This window comes from Coptis chinensis, chromosome 2, assembly GCF_015680905.1.
Source record: "Coptis chinensis isolate HL-2020 chromosome 2, ASM1568090v1, whole genome shotgun sequence".
NCBI classification, from domain to species: Eukaryota; Viridiplantae; Streptophyta; class Magnoliopsida; order Ranunculales; family Ranunculaceae; genus Coptis; species Coptis chinensis.
In genome coordinates, this window is record NC_141457.1 from 8193293 (window position 1) to 8204304 (window position 11012).

Genomic DNA, 11012 nt, shown 5'->3' on the forward strand with positions numbered 1-11012 from the left:
ACATCCATCGATCCCACAATCTCATATCCCAATACCGCTAATCTCTAATCTCTAATCTCTAATCTCAACCGTTAACAAACTACCCTCCCTTCCTCGTCAGTCACATAACTACACTACTACTGTCTAACTTCCTTTACTTATATATATATAAATAACAAGTTAACAACAACGCCTTTCATTCTGATTTTTTTTCTCTTCAAACCTAAAAAAATAAAAAAAATTGCATTAGTGGAATGGCTCAACCACTAATAAAGAAAGATGATGATCGTGATGACGAAGGTGAGTTTTTTCAAATCTCTAATTCGATTCAATTGATTTGAAATTACGTTTTGGAGATTTGAAACCTAGATCATAGGTTTTGTATATAGATCTGACTTGTTTTACAGGTGTAGAGTGTTGATTGGACTGGAGATCCGATTGTTTTTATCAGATCTAATGTGGATTAGTTATGTAGATCTCGTTTTAAGTGTGTGATTTATGTCGTTTTGATTGATTGTTGGGTTTATTCAGCAGAATACTCACCGTTTCTGGGGATCGAGAAGGGAGCAGTTTTGCAAGAAGCTAGGGTTTTCAATGACCCACAACTTGATCCTAAGAGATGTTCTCAGGTACTTTTTTATTCGTTTATTTCTGCCATTTGCATTCTTGTTATTAGTTTGTAATATGGATTGTATTATTACAGGTTATTACGAAACTACTCTATTTGCTCAACCAAGGAGACAATTTCACAAAGGTCAACAAACTCTTGATTTTTTTTATTACTTCCATTTTATTAATTTGTGAAATTAATTATGTAATGTGCTTTACATTTTATAGGTCGAAGCTACGGAAGTGTTCTTTTCAGTTACGAAGCTTTTTCAGTCAAAGGAAATAGGACTGAGGAGAATGGTTTATTTGATCATTAAAGAACTTTCTCCATCTGCCGATGAGGTTACTATTTGTGACCTTCAGCATTTTTTTTTGTTTTTGAAATATACTCGTTTTCCTTAGTAATATTAAAAATTGACTTGTTGTAATACTTTTTATTAAAGGTCATTATCGTCACAAGCTCATTGATGAAGGATATGACTAGCAAGACTGACATGTACAGAGCCAATGCTATACGGGTTCTTTGTAGAATTACTGATGGTACACTTCTCACTCAAATAGAAAGATATCTGAAGCAAGCGATAGTTGACAAAAACCCTGTTGTTGCTAGTGCTGCTCTTGTTAGCGGAATTCATCTTCTTCAGGTACTACCAACTGCCCCTTGCTCTTATTCTTGGTAGGTGATATTTGTTAGGAATTGGACTTGACTTCTTAGTTTGTTTGTATATGCACAGACAAACCCAGAGATTGTTAAAAGATGGAGTAACGAGGTACAAGAGGCTGTGCAATCAAGAGCTGCTCTTGTACAGTTCCATGCGCTGGCTCTCCTACACCAGGTCTGAATGTTTAACTTATTCCTAAATGTTTTGTGATTGCTTCCAATTTTGAATTAGGTTGTCCTATTCATGTCTCAAGGAATTTAATACTCAGATAGCACATAATCACATTCTATTGGTTGTTTACTTTTGTTGTATTTGTTGCTTGTGTTTCTTGGCAATTATGTCACTGGTGATGTGATGAATGTATTTTCTCCTCTATTTCAACATTAGAGGCTTCTTTATATCTTGTGAAGCCTCACTTTGTATGTACACATCTTGACGCCTGAAGAGGATACTACTGACTTTTATATCCTAAACACTTTAGTCTTAACTTGGGTACATTCAATTGTTGGTTTTCATTCAGTCGACTTAGTAAAGCCTGATATTTTCTAGTTCTGGCTATACTTTGTCGTGCACTGCTGCACAAGGTTACATAATTATATGAGGGAATATGGAATTTCTTATTCTGTCAATAGTTAGATATGTAAGCATTCATGTGTGTCTGATATGTGAATGCTGATCTCAGATTTATTTCTTACTGTGGAATTTGGTTGTCAAATTGCAGATACGACAGAACGACCGACTAGCAGTTAGCAAGCTGGTTACCAGCTTAACGAGAGGAACAGTCCGTTCGCCTTTGGCTCAATGCCTTCTGATCAGATATACCAGTCAGGTATATTTCTTTCACAAGACTTACACATCAACTAGAATGGCATGCCATGGATATAATCTGTGACTTGCACTTGCCGTTCATAATGTGTACTAGTAAAGAAAAGTATAATATTAATAATCATGTTCTGCATTGTGTAACAATTTGTGTAACAATTTGTTTGCAGGTTATACGTGAGTCAAGCAATAACACACAAACTGGTGACCGCCCTTTTTATGATTATCTTGAGAGTTGTCTGCGACACAAAGCAGAGATGGTGATATTTGAAGCTGCTAGAGCAATAACAGAGTTAAGTGGCGTGACCAATCGTGAATTAACTCCTGCAATCACTGTTCTACAGCTCTTTTTGAGTTCTTCTAAGCCAGTGCTCCGTTTTGCTGCTGTCCGAACTCTAAATAAGGTTAGTTTTCTTTGCATCTAATCTTAATGTGTGTCTTGGGGGTCATGTCTAGTTACCAAAATTTAGTCTAAGATCACTCTTTATTGAATCAAATGCATTTATTAGACATAGAGTTATCGCGTATGTATATTTTTTAAAGTTCTACCACCAAAAGATCTACTTTACAGAAAAATAGAATCCTCTTATTTATTTTTTATTTTTATTTATTTTTATTTTTTTAAGTACACCTAGATGCCATAAGATCTACCTTTCCAAGGGCAGACCTGGAATTAATGTTTAAAAAAGGTTCCGAGGCTTAAGCCTCTTTGTTAGTTGAAGAGGCTTACACCTCACTTTACTGAAGCGTAGTTCTCACTACCTATGCCTATTGAATCCCTTTACAGCTCCTTAAAAAAATGGAAGAAAGAAAATAAAGAAAGACAATATAGTTACCCGATAAGTATGAAAATTTCATGCCCACACTATAACTAGGCAGTGTTGCCCCTAACCCTTAGAATGGGAAAGTTTTGCTGACTACTATATAGCAATCTTTATTTCCTAGTGTTTAGTATCTTGATGTTGATATATTACTTGTTGAGTATTTATGTATTAGTAATTCTTTTTGTTCCTTGTAATGCTATATCTCTTGCTTTGTTCAAGATTTAACTATGCAGCTTGCCAAAGTCACTAGCAAGTTAAAACTTATATCCTCAATGACTTTTATGCTTGCATAAGTAAATTTGTTCATATGAAATCAAGTTCCTTTCTGTATTTTGTTGCGCGGTATTTGACGTCGAGTTTAGTATTTTTCTTAATTTATTTATTATTAGAACAATCAACACTTTTTTTTTCAATAAAAAAAATATACGCCTCATACACCTCTGAGGCTATCCTCAAGCCTCAAGGAGGCTCTCTGCATTGAGGCTTAAAGGTTTTTTTTTTTTCAAACATTGCCTGTAATGTACTGTATGCTCTGGGATGAGGTGAAGCTTTGAACTTTCAAGAGGGGTTTGTGGGGAAGTGGTGAACTGTCGGGGGGGTTTCTTTCTTAAGCGAAAAATGAAAAGAAATGAAAAGGTGAACCAGTTAAAGTAAATGGACTGGTTGCGATATGGCGGTTGTGGAACGATTATGTGGGTCTAGGTGGTCTAGTCGTGCTCAATTTTTTTATTTTTATTTATTGTGTTTTTTGAAAAATGATTAAAAAAAACAAAAGGCCCATTAAGGCTTAAGGTTTGAATGAGTTTAAAAGACTACAACGCAATGTAAAATATCTTTTTACTAGTTTTTGAATTATGGAAAATGTTTGATTTCTTCATTTCTTGTGGTATGGGTGTGTACGACTATATATTATAATATATATATATTAGGAAAAAAACCGCCTAGCGTCTATCCCGTCTAGGCGCCCTCCCACCATATGACTACCGCCTTGCGTTTTTTAGAACATTGGAAATGGGCTGAGATGAAGCTTTGAACTATCGAGAGGGGTTTCTTTCTAGAGAGAAAAATGGAAAGAAAGGGTGATAACCATGGGCTAAAATAAATGGACTGATTGGGATAGGGGTTTCTTATTCCAATCCTACTGGCCTAGAGCCCTTGTGTTTCTTTTAATAAGTGCCTGGCCTTAAGCAATCATCCCTTGGTATGCCCCTCCTAGGTCCTCCCCTTTACTTCACAATCCTCAGACCCTTCTCAACAACTTCTGTTCTCACTTCCAAAATATGGGGCCACTTAACCAAAATGCAAGTTTTTCCTTGATTTTTGACTTCCTAGATCTCTTTCCTAACTCGTCCAAAGTAGTGAACTTACATTTTCCTTTTGTTTCATTCCATATGATTTTAACTGGCCATTCAAGAGTCCATGTCTACCATATGTACCCAAAATTGAGGAACACAAGGTAAAACAAACAACCTTGATGGTACATTCCTTAGCATAGAACTAAGTGTATCGGATGAAAAGACGAGTCTTTAAATCTGATTTTTCTGAAAATATCACTGAGCATCACTGATAAGGAGAGGTTTGGTACCTCTGATTTTGTGCTATTTTGTCCAAAATATTGCACTAAATCAGAAGTTTTTACCGATTAAATGAAGTTAAGAAAACAATTTTACTCTCAAGAAGGAAAAGCAATCAAACATTGAAATCTCTATAGTTGTAGAAAACCATATCTACTTGACTTTTTAAAATGTGTAAGTCAACATAAGACAGAAAATCTAAAAGATAATTCAGTAGTCATTGATAAATTAGTTTAACATGTTCTACATAGCACAGAGCAGAAAAACGTTAAACAGTTTTTTTCTATTTTTTGTGATGGTTAGTATTTTTATTCCCTTGAATCCTTCCATCCCTATAAAGGTGGTAAAGGAACCTAAGACCTTGGGCCCAACCTCCCAAGGTTTGACAAGAAGGCCACTGGACAATTGGAACTAGTTAAAAGGATGAAATCTCAGGTAATGCTTGGAAGCAGATAAACGACATCCAAGAAGCTTTACTCTGAAGTCATCTATAGGCATTTCCACACAAGGCTCTTTTTTCAAGAAATTTGGGATCACTCGAAGGTCTCCAATCTTGTTGACATATGCATACAAATGTTTCAAGAAGAAGCTCTCTATCTACTAAATGTTTTTACGACCCAATTTGGACTTGGGATAAAGAAGATTACTTCATTCTGTAAATAGACCATTTTTCTTAGATGCAATGTTGCAGTTATGAAGTTCCCATAGTCAAAGTGTTGTTATTGTTGACATCTGCCTTCAATTGGAAGAAATATAGACGAGTTTGATGACTGAACTTGAGAATGTGATGTTTTTCTTTTGCTGATTGTATTGTCAGTTCACTTAGACTGTCTTAATTAATAGGCGGAAAAACTGTTAATAAGCTGGTAGAAACTGTAGGAGAAGGTGGCATTTAATTTTTTTAGAAAGAGACTGAGTGGGGGTTTAAAGAAGATTGGATGATCTTCAAAAATTTTGAAGTATGGTGGTGGTAGGTAATCAGCCTTTTAACACATCCCATAAATGGTAACATTGCTGGTCGTTTGTAGTTATGATCACTATACGTAGTCCATGTAATGAACTCTGTTTATTTTGTTTGTATTGATTTTTCTGCAATTTTTACAGGTTGCAATGACACATCCTATGGCAGTTACAAATTGCAATATAGACATGGAGAGCTTAATTTCTGATCAGAACAGAAGCATTGCCACACTTGCCATCACTACACTCTTGAAAACAGGGAATGAGTCGAGTGTTGATCGCCTGATGAAACAAATCACCAATTTCATGTCTGATATTGCCGATGAGTTCAAGATTGTTGTTGTTGAGGCAATTCGATCCCTTTGCTTGAAGTTCCCTCTTAAATATCGGTCATTGTGAGTTGGCCCAGTCTTTTTGATACAGTTTATGTTGTATATATGATGCATGTGTGTTAAATTGTCAATGGTGGTCTGAGGTTCCAACCTAGGCCCCTTATTCCGGAGTTAATTATTTCTTTAATTATTGTAGCCTATACCAGAAGAGATTTAGGGTTTCAGGGAATCTTCTAGTTGCCAAACTATGTTTCTTGACTAGATGAAGCCCATTCAATAAGGCATAAGAACATCTCTGTAACTATATCTTTTTAATTTATGTTTGCGATTTCATGAGATAATATTAGGGATTTATGAATTTCGGTTTCTATATTTTAATTGAGTTATTTGAATTAATCAATAGTTGTTTCACTGCTACATATGTAATTTACATAATTATATGCCTGACTATTTATAGGTTACCGAATACAGTAGTTAGTTTTTCGGCTTTTCAATATATCATGTCCTATATATCACATTATTATTGAATTAACTTTCATATACATACAAAGTTCAGTTTTTAACTTGTAACTTTTTTTAGGATGAACTTTTTAAGCAACATTCTTAGGGAAGAAGGGGGTTTTGAGTACAAGAAGGCCATTGTTGATTCAATTGTCATCCTTATACGCGATATCCCAGAGGCCAAAGAAAGTGGCTTATTTCATCTATGTGAATTTATTGAAGATTGTGAATTCACATATCTTTCAACTCAGGTGGACATTTTTGTTCTTTTGTTATTTATCTTTTCCTTTTCTCTTGTTTTTCCTCTTATATGTTTTGTTTTTATTTCTTCATTTTGTTTTAGATATTACATTTTCTGGGAAATGAAGGCCCAAAGACATCAGATCCCAGCAAATATATACGATATATCTATAATAGGGTAATTCTTGAGAATGCAACTGTTCGTGCTGGTGCTGTTAGTACCTTGGCAAAGTTTGGGGCTCTAGTTGATTCTTTAAAGGTGTTCTAGATTTTATTTTTCTTCTATTCATAATTCCTTTTGGCTAATGTTAGCATCTAAAAGGTGACTGCAATATTATTATGTCGCAGCCTCGCATATATGTCCTCTTGAGGCGCTGTCTTTTTGACTGTGATGACGAGGTAATTTTAGCAACTTACTCACTATTCTCTTGACACATGCATGATCTACTTGTTATTTCTTGCCTGATCCTCAACTTAAGAATTTGGCCAGTTTTTTTTTTATCTTCTTTTAATCAAGATATAAGATTTTCAAATTGTTATGTGTTTATCAACCTACAAGATCTTTAGACTGTTGTGCATTCTCCATCTTTTTCTTTGAGGGCATTTCCCTATGGCCCTTTGACGGAAAGTTATATTAAACCAAGTTACAGACTTACACCAGCTACAGGTTATTTACCAAATGCACAAAGAATCCAGGATATGAATGACGGATACAAATTCTTATTAGTTTATCAGTTAAAGTGTTCTGCATTTTCTATGTATTTGACGAGTAGGAAGTCAGAAATGAATTAAGAATCACGAATATAAATTCTTTGTTTTGTTGGATGTGAGTGAAAAATACCTGTTAAGACTTAAGAGGGGGTTTAAGGATTGACTGAAGCCTATTGAGGAAGACTGAAGAATGCAATATTTAGGGAGGTTAGTGTTTCATTGAAAATGTAGCTAGTTTGGTGCGTAGGGACAATTCTTTGGACTTTGGACTTTTTACTTAATAGAAGGTTTGATACAACTATGAGAATTGTAATTTTAAACAAGTTTGGTGTGTTGCCACTTTCTGCTAAGCATTTGGCGCAAACCTAGGTTTACCCTCATTTGGCACTGCTGTGATAGTGTTTGCATTCTAAAGCACTTTTGGCTGCATAGTTACATGGTGTGTTATAATTGTGAGATAAGTGATACTTTACAATACTTCAATTGTACATTTTTTCAATCTTCAGAATATGATTATTAGGTTTCAGATTATTGTAAATATAATCTTTAAGATTATTAATTACCAAATCATGTCCTAAATACATGAAATGTTTATTGTCTGCAGGTTCGTGATAGAGCAACGCTGTATCTGAATATGCTTGTGGGTGATGGTTCAGTTAGTGAAACTGACAAGGATGTGAAGGACTTTCTCTTTGGATCTCTAGATATCCCATTAATCAACTTGGAGACTAGTTTGAAAAATTATGTAGGTGCTCTTTTGTATCTTCTTTATATTCAGCCGCTAAATTCATTATTAATCTGTTTGATACTGATACAGGTGCCCTCAGAAGAAACTTTTGACATCGACTCTGTGCCCAAGGAGGTCAAATCACAGCCTCTTGCTGAGAAAAAAGCCCCGGGTAAAAAACAATCTGGTTTGGGTGCTCCGCCTAGTGCTCCAGCATCTGCTTTTGATGCATACGAGAAAATTCTCTCCTCTATTCCTGAATTTTCAAGCTTTGGAAAGCTTTTCAAGGTCCTTTTATCTGACTTTATAGATACAGAATACTGCTCTTTTTTAAATTTTATTCACGTACAATGTAAGTGTTCTTGGTGCATCCGTAGACTGCTCTTTATTTCCCATCACTGTTTTTCAGTCCTCCGCACCAGTAGAACTGACAGAAGCAGAAACGGAATATTCTGTTAATGTTGTCAAGCATGTTTATGATGGGCATGTCGTATTCCAGTACAACTGCACAAACACTATTCCTGAACAACTTCTGGAAAATGTAAATGACCGCTTTGTTCTCTCCTTTTCTCTGAGTCTCTGTTTTGTCTTTCTTTTCCTTTCAATAGAACACTTTTTGACATTGCCCCTTTGCTTGATGCCAGGTAATAGTTCAAGTGGATTGTTCTGAAGCAGAAGATTTCTCAGAAATAGCATCTAAGCCTTTAAGATCCCTGCCCTATGATTCACCAGGACAGACTTTTGTTGCGTTTGAGAAGCCAGAAGGCGCAATTCTTGGGAAGTTTGGTAACACGTTAAGATTCATTGTCAAAGAGGTATGGTATTTCCAGTTATGCATTTGTAGGTTATATAGTCTTGCTTCCTCCGTGGTCATGATTTGACGCATAATGTTAACCGCCATGCAGTGAAGACTATAATAACTAGCTTTGAAGCACATGAGCAGAAGCACAAAATGAGTGGTGGAACCCTAATTGAAAAAAATGAAATAAAAAAGAAAAAGTGGGGAACAAAAAACTTGTTTTCTGTCCAAATGATATAAACATCATTTCACTATGTCGGACACCATGACAGCTAACCGGCTGGCTCCTATGCGCCTCATTATATACGTAGTAAGATTTGTAAGACTGCTGAAGTTGGACTGTGAGCTACATTCAAATTGAATATATTTCACTTAAAAGCTGTCTATCTGTACAGTTGGTTTTGGGTGGTTTTAACACTGATTGAAGTTTTTGTATAAAGGTTTTCTTGAGTGAGAACTATTTAACATATTAGCATCATCTTTTTCTGTTCCTTCTTATTTATGGCCATTCCATCATATAAGTAACTGTCTTATTGTGTATCTTGATGATTCCCATGTGTTAGACATGCCAAAGCACTTTAGTCTTGTCTGTGTCACCTCCTTCATGTGGGCTTGTCTCAGACGTGTGGTCCCTACTCTTTGTCATAGAGACATAGACCTATATTATTTATTCAGTATGTATTTTTGTATCTGTCAGGTCGATCCATCCACTGGCGAAGCTGAGGATGATGGCGTTGAAGATGAGTACCAGCTGGAGGAGCTCGAGGTTGTTGCAGCTGATTATATCTTGAAAGTGGGGGTCTCCAATTTCAGGAATGCGTGGGAAAGCATGGGCGCAAACTGTGAGCGTGTTGACGAGTATGGCCTTGGTCAAAGAGAGAGCTTGGCAGAAGCAGTGAGTGCAGTCATCAACATTCTTGGCATGCAGCCCTGTGAGGTTGGTTTTTGTTGCCCGGACCTTGTGCTTTTGGACAGACCTATAAGGTTGGAATGTCTGATGGTGTGATGTATATAATATGTACTAAGTTCATAATGTTCCTCTGTTTGGCATGTGTTTCAGGGCACCGAAGTTGTACCAAGCAATTCTAGATCGCACACGTGTCTTTTGTCAGGTGTGTTCATGGGTAATGTCAAAGTACTTGTGCGCTTGTCATTCGGAGTTGAAGGTCCAAAGCAAGTAGCGATGAAGCTAGCCGTTAGGTCTGAAGATCAAGCAGTCAGTGATGCTATTCACGAGATAGTCTCCAGCGGCTGATTGTTGGGTTCTGTATCATTGCTGACATTCAGGTTGTGTTTTTTCCCTCCTTGAGTGGGACAATATAAAAGGTAAAAGGAGCCGGGTTTTGTAATCAGTTGAGATGAGTGGGCTCCCAAGGATTAGTCCAAATCAAAGTGAAGAAACAGAATGCTCATATTGGAATCGAAAATTAACTTTCAGGAGGGAGTACATATATGGACCATTCTTTTGTTTTCTATTAAGATTTTTGTGAATCGGAAATTAAACAATGGAGTCCTGTTCGCATTTGTATTAGAAATTCCTGTGTTGGTACAATCAGCTCATCACAACTCTTGAATATGTTGGTGTTTATTATAGTCTAGTGATATACTTTTTCCTAATCTGGTGTGTACCAATCCAAGTTAGAGGGCTTATACAATTTTTTTACAATGCATATTATTATTCCAGAAAGTGTATTTGTCAATTTTTTGTCTGTGTGGTAGTGCAGTGGTAAAATTCCTCTTAAATTTTGGGGGGTTCGAAGCATATTAGTCGCAGTTTTCTGAAAGTAGCACCAGCTGGTTCCATTAGTAAGTTAAGGACGCTCAATAATCCTCAAAGACTTGATAGTATGAAACTTTGGGATGTCACAATTGTATGGAATTGAGAGTCTGAAACAGAAAGGAAATATGGGACTTTTTTCTTTTTTCTTTTGATCAAGTAGGAAATATGGGACTTATTACTCAACTGAATAGCTATATATGAATGAATCGTCTTGGGAGAAGGGAGCATTAGAGATGATTTCAACCCTGTTCGAGACTGACTATCAACCCTTTCTTAGATGATTTTGTAGCTTTATTAGGTATAACACCGAAATTATAGATCAAGTTCTCCTTGGGATTTTTCCTTTTTCCCATAGTAATTTGCATTTGACTAGTTTAGAATGTGAGGGTGTCCAGTTCAGAATGAATATGGATACTGAGCGTGCACCATGGATTCCATGGGCTGAGCCTAAGGCCCATGTCACCCACCCACTAGTACCAATCCAACGTAAAT

General features: G+C 36.2%; 1 protein-coding gene across 2 annotated transcripts; it reads left to right on the top strand.

The window, feature by feature from the left end:
* Positions 1–10427, top strand: LOC147514685 (coatomer gamma-2 subunit, putative / gamma-2 coat protein, putative / gamma-2 COP). 2 transcript variants are annotated; one of them, XM_086584648.1, is made up of 18 exons: positions 1–279; positions 511–608; positions 683–733; positions 817–930; positions 1032–1232; positions 1323–1424; positions 1972–2079; positions 2243–2476; positions 5575–5825; positions 6343–6514; positions 6607–6762; positions 6852–6902; positions 7819–7959; positions 8032–8229; positions 8351–8482; positions 8586–8756; positions 9438–9677; positions 9801–10427. In XM_086584648.1, the coding sequence occupies exons 1-18, from the start codon at positions 234–236 to the stop codon at positions 9993–9995; spliced, it is 2661 nt and encodes an 886-aa protein (XP_086440774.1). In that variant the 5' UTR covers positions 1–233; the 3' UTR covers positions 9996–10427. The 2 variants fall into 2 exon arrangements, with proteins under 2 accessions (XP_086440774.1, XP_086440777.1); XM_086584651.1 differs by having other exon boundaries at positions 123–279; positions 514–608.
* Positions 10428–11012: the final 585 nt, after the last annotated feature.